Below are 24,002 nucleotides of genomic sequence, written 5' to 3' on the forward strand. Positions count from 1 at the left end.
CCACTATAATCAAAGTCCTGGTTTGGGCTACAGCAAGTGGGTCTTATATTAGATGAATCATTATCAAGTGGGCCTATTGTAGTAGACAATATCTGACCGTTGGATGTACCAGCCACCTTGATTATTAATTTTCAAAGGACAGTATGGGAAAGTGAAGAATAACTAATGGAGCCCACTAATTTTTATTGTCTTTTGCTGTTTGGGAAACGTGGATAGAGACGAAACCAACTAAAACAGTAAATTATTTTTGTGGTCATCACTTTAACTTTGGTCGCATGCATCAATTTGCTTCTGCCATACAGTGAAAGATGATGATAGACATGTATATCTGTTGGGGGAATCTTAAACAGTGTGCTCTCTTCAATTATTGATGATGGAAGATAAAGACTACCACTTCAATGTATTATTACTTTATTATAAAGTTTGGCAAAGTCCATTTTTACTTTGTTGATTGTGGAATTTACACCTACTTTTGGCACAATGTTCATGATAGTGCCTTGTTACTTTCAACGTTTTGTTTTTTCAGCTTACTTAAGGAGACTTAAACTTGATATTTACCAAATCTTTCTTCTTCAAAAAAAAAAGTAAAAAAAAAATAAAGCAAGAAACAGTTTAATTAATATTTGATCTAACATATTTTTTTGGTGCATTTCTTTCCTTTACTGTAATTTTACAGATTTTTCACCCCTTCCCCTTCTTCTACCCTGCTTCTCTTCCGGTAAGCACTAATATCCAATCGGCCCATTTGTTTCATTTTTTTTTTTTTCCATTATCCTATCCAAATGCACGCTTATTTTAATATTCACAATTTTAGTTAAAATTCAATTATATTTTATTCAAATCAAAACATTAACAATTACCTTTTTCAATAAAAGTTTTAAAATTAACAAAAACATATTCATTCACCCAAGCCACTATCACTTGTCAGTGGCCACCATTGGCCACCAACATTGTAAGGATGGACGATTGATTGGATCTAACCGTTCATGTATCAATTTGTCCTTTTTTGGTCAGATCTACAATAGATTTGACTAGATCTACGACTAAGGATCTGGTTTTTTTTTTTGTTAAGTAAAAGATCTAGTTGTTGACGGCCAAGATATGACAATTGTCAACAACCAGATTTGTGGTTGTAGATCTAGTTATTTTCGGCTAAATCCACATAGATATGATCGAAAAAGGTTAGACTGGTGCACGATCGACTAGATCTAGCCGGTCATGCACCATCTCAGGGTCTTACGACCACCGTCCGACGGTGGTGGCTAGCTATCGGCAATAGTTGGGTGGATATGGGTGTTTTTGTCAGTTTTTAAACTTTTATTATAGAGGGTGTTTAGTTAAATTAACAAACTTAGGGGTTTAAGAATACTCTAATTATTTTTAGAAAATATACCAAAAACATTCTTATAATCATATCCTAAAATATATACAGAATAAAATTTGACAAATGAAACATTTTAACTTGTAGCCAATACCATCCACTTTTTACATCTACAACTTTAAGTTAACCATAAAGAAACACACATTACTGCAATAGCATGTATAACAAAAGCATATGGAAGTAAAATTAATAAATCAAGGGTGACGATAAAAATTTAATAATAAATTTGATGGTAGGGGTAAATATTATTTGAAGGGGAATTTTATTCAATAAAACCTGAGGAAAATGGCATTAAACCCTTAAAATTTAATTATCTCTAAATTGATTAACTTCTTTTTTTCTTTAAAAAAAAAAAGAAAAACTCACAATCTTGGAATTTTGGTCTAGAGAAAAGAGGAGATTTTCGAAGTGATGTGGAGGGTTTTCGACATTGTATTGGTGAGATCTAACCTAAGACCAATACAGATATTGGTAAGATCTGATTTAGAATCCAACGCTAGCATTGGTGAGATATGGCCAAAATTGACCTGATTTTGCTCCCTAGGCTGGTTGTTTATTTTCAATTAGTTTCTAAGAGGACATATTTACATAGAAAATTAAATATCATTGATGAGCATAAATTTAATCATTCATCATCCTTGCTAAGAATAATTATAATCTTATTTTTATTATTATGTTTATTCTGAATTTAAAATAAATAATTGAAATTATAAAATATTCAATTAAAATGTAAATGTAAATGAAAGATAAATGATGATATTATCTAAATTTGTAATGTTCATTGATTGTGCCTGTTGCTTTCAATATTTTGTTTTTTAAGCTAACTTAAAGACTCACAATTTTTGCTTTAATTGTATATTATATATATAATTATATATATATATATATATATATATATATATATATATATATATATATTAATATATAACTATATATAATTATTATTACAATGACAGATACCAAATTTTTTTTTTCTTTTTATATATAAAAGTAATCACATAATAAAGTTTGACTTATACTACTAAATCTAAACTATAAAATAATTAAATCTAAATTATAAAATATTATTATGGATGAGTATGATTTTTTATAAAATTAATATCAAGACATCTTGACTAGAGAAGAGAATAATAATGTATTAATTATTCTATATCAAGACGTTCTAATATTAATTTCATCAGGACCATGCTTAATTTACCTTCCATGGAACGATGGAAATGGAAGTAATGAATGTGGATAGAGACGAAACCAACTAAAACATTAAAGGTGCGTTTGGTTTATTATTTTGGATAGGATTTTGGGAATAATATTGAGTAGTTGGATAAGGGAGTATTACGAGGTAAAATTTAAAAACGTATGAAAAAACCCTTAGGTTTGCTAATTTAATTAAACGTCCTAATGTATAAAATAACAAAAACACCCCCACCACCGTCGGAATCTGGCCGAGAAATCGCGTTACGACACAGACCGGTCATATCTGTGTCGTAATGCGTCGTTATGGCATTTTCCGACTAGATCCACCACGGATCTGGTCGAAAAAGGCCAGATCCACGGCCTGCTGTGGCCGCGACGGCAAAAAAAAACCAAAATGATTGCCAAAAATATGGCCGTCGTTTTCGGTCAATAATGGCCAAGATTTGGCCGTCGTTACGGCTAAATCCATGGTGGATCTAGCCGAAAAAGGCCAGATCGGTGAACTTCAGATCATTTCTGATCGACAGGTAGGCCGTTGTACAGATTCTGGCTACCACCGATGGTGGTTGTCGGAATCTGGCAAGTATTGGTCTTGGGAGTGTTTTTCCTAATTTTTAAACCTTTTTTTAGGAGATATTTAATGTAATTAATAACTTTATAGGGTTTAAAAATAATTAAAAAAATAGGATAATATTTCTAGAATAATATCCCAAACATTATTTAGAGAATATAATTATGAATATACTTAGAAATAATAAGCTAAACATGCCCTAAATTAACTTTGGTCGCATGCATCAATTTGCTTCTACCATACAGTGAAGATGTGATGTATCTGTTAGGGAATCTTAAACAGTGTGCCCTCTTCAATTATTGATGATGAAAGATAAAGACTACCACTTTAATGTATTATTACTTTATTATAAAGTTTGGCAAAGTCCATTTTTACTTTATTCATTGTGGAATTTACACCTTCTACTTTTGGCTCAATGTTCATGATTAGTGCCCTGTTGCTTTCAACATTTTGTTTTTTCAGCTTACTTAAGAAGACTTTTACTTTTGATATTTACCAAAGAAAAGCAAGAAACAGTTCAATTAATATTTGATATTTTTTGGTGAATTTCTTTGCTTTACTGTACTTTTATAGGTTTAGTGATTTAATGGTATCTGCTGAATAATGCAGAAAGTTCATTGGAATGTCGCTTTCTTTGTTGTCTTTTTGTTGACTAACAAAACATTTTGAGTCTTTCAAAATAATTTTAATAAAATTATCTTTGGTTTTGAACCATTTAACACACATGTTAATGTTACTAGTGAGCACATGAGATCACAAATTCACAATTCACAAATTTCCTGTATCACTTCAACCCTCTGTTATAGACATCTCTGAGTATGCTTTTCTTTTGCATTTTCTTCTACTAAGTCGCCCCAAACAAAGTCCAAAACCAGATCTTTCCTTGTATTTGCTTGAACATACTTTTACTGTGATTGTTGATCACTAGATTTTTCACTCCTTCCCCTTCTTCTGGATCCCCTGCTTCTCTTTCAGTAAGCAGTAATATCCATATCACTTCATATTTTAACTTGTAATCCGATTCTATCCACTTTTTGCATCTAAATTTCGCTGGTATATTTTCCTTGTCACTATTTTTCTGTTATTGTGGTTTTGTTCCCTAGTTATCCCGTTGTTTTCTCTGTTTTGTTTTATTTATTATTTTTTTTTTTTGGGTTCAGATCTATTTTTTCTGTAAGGGGTTGAGAATGGAAGAAGCTGCAGGGAATACTGTTTTAGAAGTTGGAAAGTGCTTAGCTGCTCCTATAGGGCGTCAATTTATGTACTTGTACAACTACAAAAGCAACTTTGACAATCTCGAAAAAGAAATTGGAAAGCTGAAGGATGCAAGAGACGAGGTGAAGGATAAGGTTGTTGCGGCTGAAAACAACGTAGAAAAGATCAAACAGCAGGTTAAAGACTGGCAGAGGAAAGTGGATTCCATCATTGATGAAGCAGAGCAGTTGATTCAGGAGAAAACAAACAGCCGATGTTTCAACTTGATCACCTGTTACAAAAATAGCAGGAAAGCATCGAAAAAGGTGGAGGCTGTAACTGAATTCCTGCAGGAAAAAGAAACATTCAGTGAAGTTTCCCTTCCTACCACTCGTGAAGACATTCGGCTTAGGCTTACGAACAAAGATTACGAGGAATTTGAATCCAGACTCTCAACTTTGAATGGTGTGTTGAACGCTGTAGAAGATGCTGAGGCGGGCATTATTGGGGTTTACGGAATGGGTGGCATTGGTAAAACCACGCTGGTCAAAGAAGTTGGTCAGCAAGCCAAGAAAAAACAGCTCTTGGATGAGGTGATTTTCGTAGAGGTATCTGACAAACCAGACACTAAAAAGATTCAAGATGAACTAGCAAATCAGTTAAGTCTGAAATTTGAGACGGAGGCAGAAAGAGCAAGCAAGTTGTATGCAAGATTGAAGACAGATAAGAAAATCCTTGTAATTTTAGATAATATCTGGGAAGAATTAAATTTGGAGGCTCTCGCAATTCCTTGTGGAAATGATCGTGGGGGATGTAAAGTATTGTTGACAGCAAGAGACCTTAATGTGTTACAGAGTATGGATTCTGTAAAGAATTTCCAGGTGGGTTTTTTAACTGAAGAAGAAGCTTGGAGCCTGTTTAAAAAGATGGCGGGTAATCAAAGTTACAGAATTTTCACATTTTCTTACATATTTTATTATTTGTCACAATTTTTGCCCCTTTGACCAGCAATCCAACTCCCCCTGCAGGTGATGTTGTTGATCAAACAATTATTAAGCGGGATTATCTGCCAAACGACGTATGTAAGGAATGCAGAGGCTTGCCGATCGTCATTACTACAATAGCAAGAGCGTTAAGGAACAAGAGACTTCGATCTCAATGGAAGGATGCGTTACGGGAATTGAAGATGCCTTCCCCAACAAAGTTTGCAGGGATACTGGAAAAGGAATACTCAAAGATAGCATTGAGTTACAATTATCTAAAAGGTGATGAACTCAAGAGAACTTTTTTAATTTGTAGTCTAATGGTAAATGATACTACCATTTCAGACGTGTTCAAATACATTATGGGCTTGGATATTCTTGAAGGAGTTATTTGTACGCTGGAACAAGCACGAGATAGACTAGAAAGTCTTGTCTGTGAACTGAAGGACGCCTGTTTGTTACTTGATGGGCAAAACAATGAACATTTTTCTATGCATGACGTTGTTCGTGCAGTTGTCATAACAATTGCATATAAAGATCAACATGTATTTACTGAGCGAAACAACATGGAGAGGGAATGGAGTAATAAAGATGAATTGAAAAAGTGCTCAAAAATCTCGCTAGCTGATACTAGTGTGATTAGTGAGCTTTGGCCTGAAGGTTTGGATTGCCCGAAACTTGAATTTTTCAGTATGAGGATGAAGGGTTCTTCTTTCAAAATCCCTGAGGAATTTTTTGTAGGGATGGGTAACCTCAAAGTTCTAAGTTTACTTCACATGAAGGTGTTGTCCTTGCCGTCGTCTCTTAGTCTTCTAATAAATCTTCAAACATTATGTTTGAATTATGGCAATTTTGCAGATATAACAATTATTGGAGAGTTGAGAAACCTAAAAATTCTTAGCTTGCGACACTGTAAGATTAAGAAATTGACAGGAGAAATAGGTAACTTGAGTCAACTAAGGTTGTTAGATTTAAGTAATTGTCGAAATCTACAAGTTATCGCACCAAATATTATATCATGCTTATTGCGATTAGAAGAATTGTATATGACTGGATGCTCTATAGTATGGAAGGTTGAAGCACTTGAGGAGTTGAAGCATTTGTCTCAACTGACAGCTTTAGAAATAAACATTTCCGATGATAAGATTTTGCCAAAAGACTTGTTTTCCAAAAAGTTGGAAAGATACAAAATATCGATAGGAGATGAGTTGTCTAGATATGGTCCGGGGTTCATAGATGGTGATGATGGGAAGTGGATGTATATTGAGAGCTTTTCGTATGATGATCAGGCCTCATTACGAACGCTGAAACTGAAATTCAGTTCTGTCATAAAAATTTGGCCAGAGCAATTTCAGTGCTTCAAGAATGTTGAATTCTTATGCTTAGACAAATTGGAGGGTATCAAGAATGATGTTTATGAATTAGACAAGGAGGGTTTTTCACAATTGAAATATCTCCATGTCCATAATAATCCTAACATCATGTGCATTGTTGACTCAACAAAGTGCATACCTTTTGTTGCCTTCCCCCTCTTGGAGTCTCTGATTCTTTTCAATTTGACTAACTTGAAAAAGATATGTTATGGTCAACCCACAACAAAGTCTTTCTACAACTTAAAGGTTATAGAAGTTCAAAGTTGTGCTAAATTGGAAAATATCTTCTCATTCTCCAATGCTAGTAGAAGCCTTCCACATCTTCAAAGAATTAGGGTGGAAGACTGTGAGAATATGAATGAGATTTTTGCTGTTGAAAGAGAAGACAGAGTAAAAAAGAATGAAGTGATTAATAAGATTGAATTCTTTCAATTACGCTTCTTGACTTTGATTAATCTTCCAAGAATTGCAAGCTTCTACTCAAAACCAAATACACCTTCAACATTGCAAACCAGACAGGTGGAATCATCAATTAATTTGCAGTCCAATGAAATCTATTCCGAGGATGAGCTACTTGATACTGTCACACCAATTTTCAACAAAAAGGTAATTTGTCTATATTTTCTTTATATTATTCTTATCCTTTTGCTCAATCCTTATAGTGATTTAAAATTTCAGTTAAATATCTTTACTAAATATTTGTTGTCAATGTTTAGACGTTTAAAACTAACTTTGGAGATACAATTTGTGTGCCTATATAGTATGCTGTCTTATCAGATGGCATATTGTGATAAATATTTCCATGATTGATACACAAAAGAGAGCTTTATAACATTAATGGCATGTCATATACTATTGTTTCTCGGCTTCATATGGCAAAATACTGAAACAAAAATCAACACTTTTGAGCAGGTTATTTTCCCTAGTTTGGAGGCCTTAGAACTTAGAGCAATCAATTCTGAAAAGATCTGGGACAGCCAACTTCCGACAATATCTTGTGGCTATCAAAATTTGAAAAGCTTGATTGTGCATGGCTGTCAAAAATTAAAATATTTATTTCCATCTCTGATAATCAAAAGCTTTGAGCAACTCCAACACCTTGAGATAAGGCATTGTAAGGAATTAAAGGAGATTATTGTCAAAGAAGAGGGAGCAGAAGCAACTGATACATTTATCTTTCCCCGAGTAGCCTTTCTAAAACTTGAAGACTTGCCAGAACTTACAACTTTCTACCTTGGTAAACACACTTTAGAATGGCCAATGTTAAAGAAGATGAAGGTGCGTAATTGTCACAGACTGCACATATTCACTTCAGAATATAAGGTACGATCTTTTTTCTATCTTAATAATAATAAGAAAAAAATAATAATTTTTGTCTTACAAGAGCGCATTAATATACAAAACCATAATTCTGTTTTTCATTTATTTAAAAAATCTTTTGAAAATCTTTTTGACAATGAATAAAGAAAAAAAAATATAATAAATAAACCTAGTACTATATATATTTTTAAGATTTACGAATGTTTTTTGTATCATTTTACCAAAAAATAGTTTATGTGCAGGTTGTTGTCCCCAATTTGGAGGCCTTAGAACTGTATTCAGTTAATTCTGAAATGATCTGGGATAGTCAACTAGCTACAATATCTCATTGCTATCAAAACTTGGCACGCTTGATTGTGGTTGGATGTGAAAAACTAAAATTTGTATTTTCATCTTCTATGGTCAAAAGCTTTGACCGGCTTGAACACCTTGAGGTACGCAATTGTAGGGTTTTAAAGGAGATTATTCAGAAAGGAGCAGAAGCAACTCCTACATTTATCTTTCCACGAGTAACCTTCCTACAACTCGAAGACTTACCAGAACTCGCAACATTCTATCCTGGAGTTCATACTTCTGAATGGCCACAATTAAAGAAGTTGGTAGTGTGTAATTGTGACAAAATAAAAATATTCACCTCAGAAAATATGAGCTTCCATGAAAACAATAAGGGTCAACTTGATATTTGGGAGCAACAATCCCTCTTCTTGGTCCAAAAGGTAAGTGTCGTTTTTTTTCTTTCTTTAACTTTTTCTAAATAAACTAACATAAAAAATAAACATATCTTGTTAAATAAATATATCTCTCTATATTCCTATTTTATATAAAGATTGCTTGATATTTATGTGTTGAATTGTTTGAGAGAGTTTCAACTTCAACTTGATTTTGTCAAATTGATCTGTAGATTAACTCCAATTTGGAGGAATTAACATTAAGCAGAGTGGACGACATGGTAACATTGCAACATCAAGTTCCAGAAAACTTCTTCAACAGATGTACAGTTGAGATCAAAGGTGATAGATCTACAAATATTCCGGTTGGCATCCTTCAAAGATTGAATAATCTGGAAAAACTTGTACTGAGAGAAGGTTCGTACAAAGAAATATTCACATGTGGAGAGGATGAGAAACGTACGGAGACATTGATACAAATAAAAAGTTTGGAATTGAGGAGTCTTTCTGATGTGAAATACTTGTGGAGGAATGACTTCAAACTGGACGCTGTTCTTCAAAATCTTGAAGTTTTAGAAGTAAGTTTCTGTAACAGAATGATAAATGTGCTACCATCCTCGACATCTTTCAAAAATTTAACAGTTTTGAAAGTAAGTTTCTGCGACGGATGGATAAACATAGTCATGCCATCGGTGGCAAAACATTTGGTACAGTTGAGAGAAATGGAAATAGAATATTGCGAAATGATGGTAGAAATAGTATCGAATGAGAAAGATATGGCAGTAGAAGATGAAATTGTTTTCAGCAAATTGAAGAAGTTGTCACTAAACTATTTAAGCAGTCTCACATGCTTCTGCCCTAGGAAATACACATTGAACTTCCCATCTTTGAAAGAATTAATTATCCAGCATTGTCCCAAGATGAAGTCTTTCTCTGGAGGAATCTTAAACACACCAAGTTTACTGAAAGTTCAACAAAATGAGCAGGATAAAGACGAATGGTGTTGGGAAGGTGACCTTAATACAACTATACAACATATGTACAAAGAAGAGGTATGCATTCTTTTAACAAGTATTTTTTCTTTGATTTTCTTATTCCCCTTCAAACTTGAATAGTTGACAATATAATTAAAGTTTATTAATATTAAAATTTAAAATTTAAATGTAAATAAATTCATAAATATTGAAAACTTAGAGTTTAAAAACTTGTAAAAGATAATAAATAATAAATATATATTGTAAATAATAATAATTTCTTTGTATTACCGAAAAATTTGTCCTGACCATTTCATGCTAAACAAATTAGATTTTGACATAAATTAAAGTACAGCTATTTGCATGATCCCTAGTTTGTCTACATTAAAATTTATATTTTGAAATACCATTTATTAAAATAAAAAACCGAAAGTAAAGAAATTATAAAAATTTGGAAATAAAAAAAATTGAAAACCCAAAAAATGAAAGGTAATTCATTCTCTACTCTGTGAATGCTGCATCATCAACGATATGACCTACCATCAATTCAATAGAAAAATTGATATTTAATTTGAGGTTCAATGTTGAAAAAAAAAAAAAAAATGGATGAAAGAGTTTGCGAAGAGGGGAGAAGGTGCTCAGTATATTTAGATATGATAGAGAGATTACTTCATGTTAATCTCAGATTACCTTCTCTCTCTCTTGTCTACCAACAGATTTTGAGGAAAAGCAGATTCATTTCACCTTAATAGGCTGCTGGTTGGGGATTTGAGTGAGCTTTCGCCTTTATTTAGAGAGAAGAGGGATGTTGTCTCTTAAATTACTTAGGTGCCCTCAACAATTTTCTAAATGGCTGTGTCATTTGGAATGAACACGCGCGTTTTAAGGCGAATGGTGGCATATATGAGTGCATGTGGAATTTTTCCACTTTGAGTGGGACAAAAATGCTTAGAATTGTATATTCAGGATTACATAGAGAATTACAAGAAGTTATCAGCTCTAGATAATAATAAGTTGAAATGTTATTTTTATTCGTATCATGATAATATAATGAGTTACATAATCCAAAATTATTTGGTGTAATATTTATCTTATAGTTTAAAAATTTATTGAAGATAATAATAGTAAAATTCATTGTATTACTATTAACTTTGTCTATCCTAATTCGGAGGAAACCTATGGCAATTTCCTTAATTGCCTTGCCATTGCCTTTGCTCATGCTTACTAGACATAAATAAATTAGTTTGACATAATAAAGTTATATAGTACAATTGCTATTTGCATGACTCCTAGTTTGTCTACGTCAAAATAAATATTTTTTTCTGCTTGCTTCCGATTTAAAATATATATATACAAAATTATTAAATACCATGTGAAATGTTAAGAGAATATAATTTTGATATGATTTATACGGTTATTTTTAGGTTAACTCCAATTGAATGATCACACTAAGTGGAGAGAACATACGTCTATAGGGCAAGACCAATTTCCAGAACATCAGTTTCCAAAGTGAAATTTCTTGAGATCATTAAGGATGATTCAGCACACTTTCCAATTGAAGTCCTTGAGGGGTTTAACAATCTTGAAAAACTGATATTAAGAGTTTGTCCATACAAAGAGATTTTTTCATGTGGAGAAGACGAGAAATTGCTGGGATGCTCACACAGATAAACATTGGAGTAGGGGGACTTTTTATTTGAAGGACATTTGGAAACAGACTCTCTCGGACTCAATATTCAAAATCTTGAAATGCTAGATGTCAATTATTGCCCCACTTTGATTAATCTACTGCCATCTTCAGCGACCTATGAAAGTCTAACAAGTCTAGACGTGTGGCCTGCGATGGATTGATAAACTTGGTATCTCTTCAACAGCCAAAAGTCTGTGCGACTCGAACGAATGAGAATATTGACTGTGAAATGATGACAGAAGTAGTATCAAATGAAGAGATACAGAAAATGATGAAATGTTTTCGACAAATTGCAGTTGTTGTCACTGGAAATTTAAAAAGTCTCACAAGTTTTTGCTTCGGAGTTACACTCAAATTCCCCTTTTGGAAGACTTGTGTGGTTGGATGCCCCAATATGAACACATTCTCTGGAGGAGTTTTAAGCACACCAAATTAGACAAAGAGAGCATATTATGTATGACTGAAAAATTGGGGAGGGTGACCTTAACACTACTATACAACATCTTCACAGGAAAATGGTAGTATTCAGTGAACAATTACTTTTATATGGATTTTCTTATTCCCGTTAACACTTGTGTATTGGTGATATTTAAATTGTTTTAAGATTTGTTTGGACTGCTTAAACATTAAGTGGTTTGATATCTGTACATGGCAGGTTGGTCAGAAATTTCCAGGCAGCTCTTCCAATAGTGCTTGAACAACAGAAGTGTGTCTGCCCAAAACACAAAGAAGTTGAGTTTTTAGTTAAATGCAATTTATACCTTATGGACAAAGAAAGTATCCTGCTGCTTCGTAATTTGGTGGTCTTATGCAAAATCCTAACAAAATTTTGTGTTAATACTTGTGGAAATTATGCAGGGGTTAAGTTATGGAGAGAATAATCCCAAAAGACATAAAAACTGCAGTTTCGGGTTTACCCACAATTGAATGCCTTGCAATGCTTGGTTCCAATCTCTACCGTTCAGAATGTAGAGTTGTGTCTCATGAACAACATATCCAAAAATCAGAACGATCGGACGGCAAACGAGTTTCAAATCACGATTTGATGATGCACTGTTCACAGACTCAAATCTCATATTTCTTCTCCGTTTCTCTTTGTTTTTGACTCACTCTCTGGATGATGGCTGGCTAGAAAGGACAGCCACTGGAAGAGAACACTCACTCTCTCACGTTTTTGGCTGCTGGACAATGAAGAAGATGAAGATAAGATGGAGTTGTTTTGGGCCTAATTTGTTGGACTACTCACCTCCATATGGGAGAGAAGAGGTAAGCCCAATCCAACACAAAATTATTAAATACCATGTGAAATGTTAAAGAGAATATTAATTTTGATAGCAACATCGTTGATAGATTTTTTTTCTGCTTGCTTCCGATTTAAAATATATATATATACACAAAATTATTAAATACCATGTGAAATGTTAAAGAGAATATTAATTTTGATATGATTTATACGGTTGATTTTTAGGTTAACTCCAATTTGGAATTGATCACACTAAGTGGAGAGAACATTGCGTCTATATGGCAAGACCAATTTCCAGAACATCAGTTTTCCAAAGTGAAAGTTCTTGAGATCATCAAGGATGATTCCGCACACTTTCCAATTGAAATCCTTGAGGGGTTTAACAATCTTGAAAAACTGATATTAAGAGTTTGTCCATACAAAGAGATTTTTTCATGTGGAGAAGACGAGAAATGTGCTGGGATGCTCACACAGATAAAACAATTGGAGCTATGGGGACTTTTTAATTTGAAGGACATTTGGAAACAAGACTCTCATCCGGACTCAATTATTCAAAATCTTGAAATGCTAGATGTCTATGATTGCCACACTTTGATTAATCTACTGCCATCTTCAGCAACCTATGAAAGTCTAACAAGTCTAAACGTATGGCGGTGTAATGGATTGATAAACTTGGTAATAGTTGGTATCATCTTCAACAGTCAAAAGTCTAGTGCGACTCGAAAAAATGATAATAAATGACTGTGGAATGATGACAGAAGTAGTATCAAATGAGGGAGATACAGAAAATGATGAAATTGTTTTCGACAAATTGAAGTAATTGTCACTTTGGTGTTTAAAGAGTCTCACAAGTTTCTGCTCTGCGAATTACACACTCAAATTCCCACTTTTGGAAGACTTAGGTGTGGTTGGATGCCCCAATATGAACACATTCTCTGGAGGAGTTTTAAGCACACCAAACTTAGACAAAGGAGAGCGGATTTGGTATGACTTTGTGGAGTGTTGGGAGGGTGACGTTAATACTACCATACAACATATTCACAAGAAAGTTGTAAGTATTTAGTCAATTACTTTTATCCGGATTTTCTTATTCCCGTAAACACTTGAACTATATGTTAAATTATTTTGTAATGCTAACATATTTTAACTTATTTTGAAATATATGTTAAATTATTTTGTGATATTTAAATTGTTTTAAGATTTGTTCGGACTGCTTAAACATGGAGTGTTTTGGTATCTGCACATGGCAGGTTGGTCAGAAATTTCCAGGCAGCTCTTCCAATAGTGCTTGAACAACAGAAATGTGTCCTCCTGTCCAAAACACAAAGAAGTTGAGTTTTTAGTTAATGCATTTTATACCTTATGGACAAAGAAAGTATCCTGTTGCTTCGTAATTTGGTGGTATCCAAAACCCTAACAAAATTTTGTGTTGATACTTGTGGAAATTATGCAGGGGTTAAGTTATGGAGAGAATAATCCCAAAAGACATAAAAACTGCAGTTTCGGGTTTACCCACAATTGACTGCCTTGCAATGCTTGGATTCCGATCTCCACCATTCAGAATGTAGAGTTGTGTCTCATGAACAATATATTCAAAAATCAGAACGATCGGGCGGCAAACAAACTCCAGATCACGATTTGATGATACACTGTTCACAGACTCAAAAACTCATATTTCTTCTCCGTTTCTGTTTGTTTTTGCCTCACTCTCTGGATGATGGCTGGCTAGAAAGGACAGCCACTGGAGGAGAACACTCACTCTCTCACGTTTTTGGCTGCTGGACAATGAAGAAGATGAAGATAAGATGGAGTTGTTTTGGGCCTAATTTGTTGGACTACTGACCTCCGATCTCCATATGGGAGAGAATGAGGTAAGCCCAACCCAACACCAGTTGCTACTGACGTTGTGCACTAGAAGTGCTACTTCCCTTGCTTGCAAAAGTTGATGTTCCCCCAAAAAGCACGGTGGTAGAATGACCAAAGCTGGGCTCCTTGATCTTCGGTTAGTAGGGCCTCTGCCTCTCCTCCTCTCTCGAGGTCTGCTACTGGAACCTTTGGTTTTAAAGGTGGTAACTTCATCTCGCTCTCCAGCTGTACACTTAATAAGATTTGATCTGTCGTATTTTTTGGTGCATTTTTATAGATTTAGTAATTTAATAGTTTGTTGAATAAAGCAGAAAAAAAAAAGTTTGTTGGCATGTTTCTTTCTTTGCTGTCTTTTTGTTGACTAACAAAACATTTTTAGCCTTTCAAAATAATTTTATTAAACCATTCAAATTCAGAACTGTCCTGTATCACTTCAACCCTCTGCTATAGACATCTCTGAGTACGCTTTCCTTTTTCATTTTCTTCTACTAATTCTCTCCATACAAAGTCCAAAACCAGACCTTTCCTTGTATTTGCTTGAAAACACTTTTACTCACTTGTTGATCACTAGATTTTTCACTCCTTCCCCTTCTTCTGGATCTGGATCCCCTGCTTCTCTTTTAGTAAGCACTAATATCCAAATCACTTCATATTTTAACTTGTAATCCGATTCTATCCACTTTTTGCATCTAAATTTCGCTGGAATAATTTCCTTGTCACTATTTTTCTGTTATTGTGGTTTTGTTCCCTGGTTGTCCCGTTGTTTTCTCTGTTTTGTTTTATTATTATTATTATTTTTTTTTTTTTTTGGTTCAGCTCTATTTTTTCTGAGGAAGGATAAAGGAAAAGGGGTTGAGAATGGAAGAAACTGCAGGGAATGCTGTTTTAGAAGTTGGAAAGTGCTTAGCTGCTCCTATAGGGCGTCCATTTATGTACTTGTACAACTACAAAAGCAACTTTAGCGATCTCGAAAAAGAAATTGGAAAGCTGAAGGATGCGAGAGATGAGGCGAAGGATAAGGTTGTTGCAGCTGAAAAGAACATGAAAAATATCAAACAGCAGGTTAAAGACTGGCAGAGGGACGTGGATTCCATCATTGATGAAGCAGACAAGTTGATTCAAGAGAAAACAAACAGCCGATGTTTCAACTTGATCACCTGTTACAAAAATAGCAGGAAAGCATCGAGAAAGGTGGAGGCTGTAACTGAATTCCTGCAGGAAAAAGAAACATGCAGTGAAGTTTCCCTTCCTACCACTCATGAAGACATTCGGCTTAAGAACAAAGATTACGAGGAATTTGAATCAAGACTCTCAACTTTGAATGGTGTGTTGAACGCTTTAGCAGATACTAAGGTGGGCATTATTGGAGTTTTCGGAATGGGTGGCATTGGCAAAACCACGCTGGTCAAAGAAGTTGGTCAGCAAGCCAAGAAAAAACAGCTCTTGGATGAGGTATCTGATAAAGCAGACACTAAAAAGATTCAAGATGAACTAGCAAATCAGTTACTTCTGAAATTTGAGACGGAGGCAGATAGAGCAAGTAAGTTTTATGGTTTTACATGGAAAATAAATAAATAAATGCGCCAAACTTCGTTCCGCGATTTCACTTTATACTTTGTTATATACTGTATCTATCAATTTGATAAATGAATATAACAATTATTTATTATCTAAGCACATAATGTACTATCAAAAGTTAGCGTAGCAAATTCAAAAGTAATTTTGAAACATTTATAACATATTCAGTATATATTTTTGCCCCTTTGACCAGCAATCCAACTCCCCCTGCAGGTGATGTTGTTGATCAAACAATTATCAAGCGGGATTATCTGCCGAACGACGTATGTATGGAATTTGTGTTAAAAAGTTCTAATTTTCAAGCCAAAGTTTGTTCTTTTATGTACTCATTTACTGCTTTGAGTAGACAAGTGTCTTATTTGTGTGATACATTTGGTTAAATTAAAGAGAAGGACAAGATCTTAAAAGATAAATTAGATCATTAATGAAAGTTCTGTTTTGGGTATGGGTAGGTTGGAGCAGAAGATGAGGCCAAAGACAAACGGATGAAAGGTTGTGCTGAAGAGGGAGATTCAAAGATCACAGAGCAAAACAACAACAACAACAAAAGTAACAGCAATAACAACAGAGAAACATCTGGTGATACTTCTAAAGAGAATTCAAAAGTTTCTGAGGTTCAAAAACCTGATTACATCCATGTCCGAGCACGCCGCGGTCAAGCCACTGATAGTCATAGCTTAGCTGAAAGAGTGAGTTGCAGTTTCAGTGTTTTCTGGCTTTGTTATCGGTAGATGTTATGAACAAAGTTTAATCAGATTATGCTGTAATTATTCAGGCTAGAAGGGAAAAAATCAGCGAGAGAATGAAGTGTTTGCAAGATTTAGTACCGGGGTGCAACAAGATCACTGGAAAAGCTTTAATGCTTGACCAAATCATCAACTATGTTCAATCTCTTCAACGACAAGTAGAGGTAATAATTTAACATGCTTATCAGTTTCAGGAGTTAGTACTTCATATTGTTAATCAACTGGATCTTCTCCTTTGTGATCATCACAATCAACAGTTCCTATCAATGAACTAGCTGCTGTCAATCCCAGGCTTGACTTCAACAGTGACAACTTATTTGCCAAAGAGGTAGAGGAAATATTTCACAAAATCTAAATTAAGCAGACTTTGATGTTGGACTTTAATGGCTGTCTAATTGTTACTGGCTGACTTAATAGGTGTTTCCTGCTTGTCCACCCAATTTTCCACCGATTGGAATGTCGTCAGATATGAATAATCCTGCTTATCTTCAGTTTAATCCTGTTTATTCTTCTTTTTGGAGTCACAATAGCCTCAGCTTTCCTTCATTTTCAAGCCATAAGTAACAGTGAAAGAGGTGGACCTGGCCTCATCCACAGGCAAGATCTCTTTGATTCTCTTTGTTTTCTGTGGATAGTGAAACATGATATTGCCTTTTCTCTTTCTTAATTGAAAATTAGGATGTCTAATCTGGGATGATCTTGATTGATCAAACAGAGACCATATAAACTAAATCGGTAGTAAAAGAAAACTTCATTTTGGCATTTAATAGGCCAAAACCCAAAAGAATCAATGACACGCCAATACTACAATTAATAGACATTTGCAGTCCTGCTAACAATATGACCAATCAAAATATTACAGAATACACAGCGTTCATGACTTCAATTTCTTACGTGTTCCAAGTTCCGTCATATCAGTGATTCATCACCAGCTTCTTCCAATCCAAACAATAATGAACTCTGTGTGACTAACCCCAGCAATGTAACTTTGAAAATTTCAGTTTTTCGATGGTAGTACCTTTTCCAGGAACAATTACGACAGGAGCAGATTTGCAATTGTGGAAGCAATACTCACTCACACTTCCCTGCGATACACTCTACAAAAATCCAACAACATACAAGAGAAGCATTACCACTGTAAGATAAGGCATTACAATAGTAAAAATAAAACACACTGCCACACAGAAAGAACCTTTGCATTAAGCTTCTGCCTCGGGTACCCATAACCACAGCCTCAGGCTTTATCCTTTCAGCTTCCTTGCAAATTACCTTACAATAATGTAATGCTAACTCTTCTCATAACACCTTGCATTGATTCTCAAAGTTACAATACTACACAGCAACCATATGAAGGTTTCAATATAAACTACAACATCTTTCACTCTCATTTATTGAATTCACATTTTTATTTTCACTCTTTCCATTCATTTTGTGACACATCAATTTATGTACAAAGTTTGTCGATTCATGTTACTAAGTTCTTTAACAGCTAATCATATACTAATTTAAAATTTATATTGAAGTGCATGATCGAGGGAATTATAATCCTGTAACTGTACTGTATATCAATGAAGAAGCAAACTTTACAAATATGGAGTTGTAACATATATACAAAACTAAGAACAAGGACCCAGAAGTCTTTCAGCAGCTCATTGTTAGCATTGATGCAGGCTTCAAATCAAGTAATTTTGGATCAAGCCTAGTACTGCTATTTGATGTTTTTTTTCATTTGACCTATAAAGGATATCATCAGTTGATCCACTTCATTAAACTAACATAAACAGAAACTCCAACTAATTTTAGAAATCAAACAAATTCTAGCAGATTTTCTTTTTTAACATCTCTCAAACGACAACGGATGAAGTTCACAAAAGACTACTAAAAAAGAAAAGCAAATCAATCACTGACTGACCATAGCAACTTCAAGAGCCTCTGGAGCAAGCTTCTGCATGAGCCCCCGGCTGGCCTCATAAACAATCTCGTTATTCACACCTACAAGAACAAACCCACCAAAACCCATATAGCAAAATTCAATCTTTCATCAAAATCCACAAACTACACGACCAAACAAATAAGAAAAAAAGTTATGGTTTCATACTTGAAACTGCATGAACAAGATGGATGGTGTCAGCAAGCCTGCAGAGATGAATGAGGGCCCAATAAAAAGCATGCTTGCTGTTAGGACCATGATCAACGGCTATTAATATGTCTCTCAGTCTCTGCCTCTCCTTCTCTCGCCCGTCTCTTGACAGGCTATTCGCAAGTGTACGAAATCGTGCAAGTAGTAAAACTTGAGTAAACGAGTGTCGAATCCCAAGGGAACTACCTACCAAGTACCAAACTATTATATTATATTGCTATTTGATTAAACTGAAGTTTAAGAATGAATTTAATGAAAAAGTAAATAAACTAACAACTAAAAATTAAGTACTGAATAAAAGTAGAACTTGTAAACGCTTTGAAGTAAAAATCAATATGACTAAACCTAGGGCATAGATTTCGCACCAATTTAATCCTATGTATTGATATTTGTTGTTAACCTAATTAAGCCTATTCTAAAAGCCAAATCCCCTAATATTCCACTAACTCTCTCTCGAGCAATTAGCAAATTAACCCTTAAGCAACAACCCAAGTTATCTCTAAAATGGATTTAGGAGCTAAGAGATCATTAAGATCTATGGAATTTCCCGGAGCCTCACAGATCGCGGTAACCTATCTCTAGCGTTCGCTCAATCTATGGTTTTATTACCTTAGACAAATTAGGTTTCATCTCTCGATCTCAACCCAACCCATGATATCATTCAACTCTCGGATCCTTAAGAATCAAAAGCATTACACACAATAATAAAACTTAGAATTAATGCTCAATAAGAATTAACAACAATAAAGTCAACACATATTCATAAATTGGGCTACATCTTTAGCCCTAGAAAGAGAATTAGTTCATAAAGACAGTAATGAAAACAACCATTATATTGAATAACATGAGTTCAAGAACGGAAAATAGAACACTTCTCTAATTTGTGAACGAGAATCGCAAGAATTTCGATCTCCAAAGTAGTGGCCGACCTTTTTCCTTCTTCAAATCCCCCTCTAACTTCTTCAAGACTCTCTTTTATATCCTTAGGGTTCTGGTCGTGCTTAGGAAAAATATTAGAAAACTTAGCCCATTCAGATTCGGATTAGGATACTGAATTAACACAAACCCGCGACCCATCACCGCGGCGGTAAGAATGATCGCCGTGGCGATCGTTCCTTCTATCCAAAGAATCTGTAAACTTCAGAATTAGATGAAGTAATCAACACAAACATTGTAGCTCTTTGAATAAGCTTTCCAACGCCACCAGAATCGTCAAATTCCGACTTCTACAGCTCAAGTTATGATAGAAACATCGAGGCATACTCATGATGAAGAATTTCCAGATTTTCCGTAACATCTTCGACGTACCACAACTCCCTCATTTCGACCCTGATTCTTGGTGGCCGTTTGTTCCTACGCATCGGGAATCCTATTGATACATCCTTTTCCCTTCAACACCCTGTTTGAGCCTGAAAATACTCAAATAACCCGTGATCCCGTAAAACGTATTTATGAAATATAAATTCAAATTCCAACAATTAAACACTTTTTTTCCACAAATAAACCATTGATCACTAATAAAATGTATACTTTCAAGCTCTTATCACAACCTCCAACCAGCTTTTTGCTAGTCCCTAGCAAACTAAGCGATAAATAAGTCTCTAAGCTTGAAAATAAAACAACCAATTAAAACCTATATCTAAACTACCTAAACCACTTTCGTAGATTGATACGATTGCATTTAGCGTATGCAACAAGCCTTTAAACCCCTAGCGGCCCTAGTTGGACGAGTTGTATTCTCGTGAGGTTTTCCAGCGATGATACCCCAAACCCACACTAAACGTATCCTAAACTGTAAAAGTATAAAAAACATAAACATAAGAAGAACACACTAAAAAAAGTCTTGGATCAATTCATAGATGTCTCAAAATTGCATATACACAAAATAAATAGATTATTAAAATCACCTAAAACCCCAGACAATGCAACCATCAATTCATTTTCGTTATCGACCTTAGAACATCCATAACACCCACAAACCATTAGTCTACAAACTCGAGGATGTTTATGCACACATTCATGAACAAAATTTAGATCTCTATTCGGGTTATGACTTAATTGTGATCATGGATCAAACTCCATACCCTCACTTTTCAAACCACTCCCACTAATGAGAATTTCACATCACTTGGGATCAATAGGTCTTTGTAAAGGTTGTAACTTTAGGCCAGGGTATGGGTCCAAGGAAATGATATAAACAAAGTAAGAGACTCAATTTTCCTCATGCAACTCTAAAATCAAATCGAACTCCACTCTTCTTCTCACACCCACCAGGTGTCCACTAATTTACCCCCTCAAACTTGTATCTTTTTTTTTTTTTTTTTTTTGATACCATAAGAGCAGGGAGATGCGTCTAAGGTGTACGTGGCGTTGTTATACCAGAGGTTGCCAAGTACTGCTAGAGTTGTTAAGGCGGGTTCTAGTTTCCACCGAAATACCCTTAAACTAGTCAGAATGTTCTTTTTTTTTTTTTTTTTTTTTAATAAACACATAAAGAAGGCTGAAACATGCACACATGCACATCCCACTGATTTTACAAACACTTCGCAACCCCCAATCAATTTCTTCGCACGCATGGTTTGTGACAACCACACTTTCTTACCAAAACTCGTAAAAAGCCTGAGAACAATAAAGTCTCTTAATATAAAACGGGTAGGATTGTGTTTTAGGCTCAGAATCAGGATAGGGTAAACATTAAGTTCAAAGAACGAAAGAAACAAGGCAAAATTGTGTTTAAGAAGGCTCACGGGCTAACTAGCGATGACAAAACAAGGTTGGCTTGAAAGGCTCAATCGGTCCAAAAACAGCCTAAATCATTTCCTAAGTGATGTGAATTCTAGGATTTCGCCTTGGTGATTATCAAATGAGTTCTAGAGTTTGTTGAAATCACAATAAAATCATGAAAACTTCATACATAACACGTCCTAATAGGTGACTGAACCACTTTCACCACAGTTCACTAGGGTGTCACTCCATGTCATTATATTCACACACATCCATACAAAGGTAAAAATTAATTTCCTCCATTCATTTATGTTTATTCAATCACATTCTTATCATGCATTGACTTTATCCAAGAGACAAAAACAAATGCTCTGCCAATTTAAATTCTTAAATTCCTACCCCCAACGAAAAAAATCAACATTGTCCCCATGTTAAGCGAGAGTAAAAGAAAGAAAACGTTACCGCATCCTCAACAAAATAAGCCGTCCAGTCATATACACCTCTTTCTATACAACACAGAGAAACCGCTAAATAGACTTTGTCGCCATCAGGTTATGCAAATAAAAATGGATAAAAAGAGCAGGAACAAAAACAAATAAACAGACTAATAGTTCACAAATGTCAAAAGAAGCACAGTAGACAACGGTTAGTACATCAAAACAGAAAAATAAACAATGACCGACATAAACTGCACTAACAACATTAACAAAGTTTACTCCTCCATACTCTCCTCAGAATCCTCATCGGAACATCACCCTGCTCCTCATCCGCTGGGTACACAAATCAGTCCATTCACACCCTGGTGCTACTATCCCAGCATGTGCAAGTTGCAATCTCTGCTCTCATGTGTACCCGCATTTGCCCACTCATCCATGACATCCAGCCTCTTGACGATTCTGTTGCTGTTTCACTTTTTCGATGTCTTCATGCAACTTCAACAATTGATCTTTTTGGGAAAGCTTTGACGATAAGATGATTTGGTCCTGGGTACCTCTCATCTGCCCCCACTGGTTAAATTTTGCATAAACTGCTCAGTTAGGCTCACTCCTTGCGGATAAAAACTTCTTCAGCATTCAATGGTACTTCCCTTTCGTACACAATGCAGTAATCAGGTGGGGAAAATAAAGCCCGTCTTGGAACGCTTTGCCGAATGAGAAATCTCTTGAAAGATAATTTCACCCACATTCTCCTCATTTTTGGCGGATAGCATACATTAGATTGCCCTAGCTTTACTCACAGTACTCATGTGCTTGGATGGCATTAATCGGAGGATACAAGTAAACCACCATTCGGGAAATTGATCTCAAGAACTACTTTCAAAGCGGATGTGTTCCCCAGCTGCAATAACCATGTAGCTCTCCCCTCAGTCAGAGTGGTAATTACTGCATCAAAATCCACTTGCTGCTTGAATGTGGCATAGGCACCATCATCGACCCCACTTGCGGCAGCTCATAAAATTCATTGATTGCAGCGGCATTAAACTGTCTCTTTGCCTCTTACTAAGGTTCTCCCATCAGTGCTCACCGGAGCGTTGGCATAAAACTTTTTACCCAGAGGAGACAGCAGGCGCCGAGGCTCTTTGCAAATTTCACCCAACCCAGCGCTTAATCACATCAGTTATTCCCTCCAAAGCTTCTGTAAACACCAGCCCTCGTTCTTCTATAAATCGCCTCGGTTGTTTTTGTTCATACCTCTTATGTATTTCAACCTCGACGTGTCCCTTCCACCCCTCACCTCTCGTAAATACGCTTTCTGCTCTCTTGGTACTCGTCTTGTGGTTGGCTCTACATCTCAGACTCGAGTGTTAGCTTTGACGTGGTGAGGTCGCCCGTGCACAGCACGTAGTGTTTGTTGACCGTACCGCGGCTGTGCTGTCCAATATTGCTGCGTGAAGCTACGACACACGAAGCCGCAATCTAGAAGGCATGACTATGACCCACACTAAGAACTGTGAAACGTTTTCCATGGAAGTACACAACCAGTACTGCGATATTAAGCAATGCGACGCGACAGTAGTCTCCTTCTCTTGGCTTGCAACGACTGTGTCAACGAGAGTACGTACAACAGTAATCTTTTCTCCATGCTGGGGTTGCCTCTCTGTGGTCTATTTGTTCTCGACACACGACACAATAAAGGATCAATGGAAAAAGTTACAAACGAAAAGTTTGTGCGGTCAAAACAATCGGGTCACACATAACTGTGATTGGAAAAATAAAATTCAAACACATTGACCCGGAGTCAAAAAAAGGAAAAGGAAGGGGGAGGAGAGGAAAGGGGAGGGAAAAATAAAAAGCGAGGGGAAAAATTAAAAGTGAAGGTTTGCGGCGGTGGTAAAGAAAACGCGGTGTAGGGGGAGG

General features: G+C 35.4%; 2 protein-coding genes, 1 long non-coding RNA gene and 1 pseudogene across 3 annotated transcripts; 3 read left to right on the plus strand and 1 right to left on the minus strand.

Moving 5' to 3' along the window:
- The first annotated feature begins 3,871 nt into the window (after nucleotides 1-3,871).
- LOC116137129 (probable disease resistance protein At4g27220) lies at nucleotides 3,872-11,097 on the plus strand. The gene is made up of 6 exons (XM_031422818.1): nucleotides 3,872-4,199; nucleotides 4,325-5,273; nucleotides 5,369-7,302; nucleotides 8,259-8,732; nucleotides 8,918-9,736; nucleotides 11,083-11,097. Exons 2-6 carry the CDS (start codon nucleotides 4,334-4,336, stop codon nucleotides 11,095-11,097), a joined length of 4,182 nt encoding a protein of 1,393 aa, XP_031278678.1. The 5' UTR covers nucleotides 3,872-4,199; nucleotides 4,325-4,333.
- A 622-nt stretch (nucleotides 11,098-11,719) lies between these two features.
- LOC116137130 lies at nucleotides 11,720-12,370 on the plus strand. The gene is made up of 3 exons (XR_004129112.1): nucleotides 11,720-11,866; nucleotides 12,004-12,079; nucleotides 12,207-12,370. It is a non-coding gene; the product is annotated as an uncharacterized LOC116137130 (long non-coding RNA).
- A 970-nt stretch (nucleotides 12,371-13,340) lies between these two features.
- Nucleotides 13,341-17,345, plus strand: LOC116137131 (probable disease resistance protein At1g61310). The gene is given in 10 exon segments (XM_031422819.1): nucleotides 13,341-13,642; nucleotides 13,842-13,921; nucleotides 14,045-14,657; nucleotides 15,274-15,997; nucleotides 16,204-16,298; nucleotides 16,488-16,724; nucleotides 16,811-16,945; nucleotides 17,039-17,048; nucleotides 17,051-17,109; nucleotides 17,199-17,345. Coding segments are annotated over 7 exon segments (1,365 nt in total). The 5' UTR covers nucleotides 13,341-13,642; nucleotides 13,842-13,921; nucleotides 14,045-14,657; nucleotides 15,274-15,315.
- Nucleotides 17,346-17,488: 143 nt separating this feature from the next.
- Nucleotides 17,489-24,002, minus strand: part of LOC116137132 — a 28,234-nt pseudogene continuing 21,720 nt past the window's right edge.

This window comes from Pistacia vera, unplaced genomic scaffold, assembly GCF_008641045.1.
Source record: "Pistacia vera cultivar Batoury unplaced genomic scaffold, PisVer_v2 Contig320, whole genome shotgun sequence".
In the NCBI taxonomy this organism is placed as follows: Eukaryota; Viridiplantae; Streptophyta; class Magnoliopsida; order Sapindales; family Anacardiaceae; genus Pistacia; species Pistacia vera.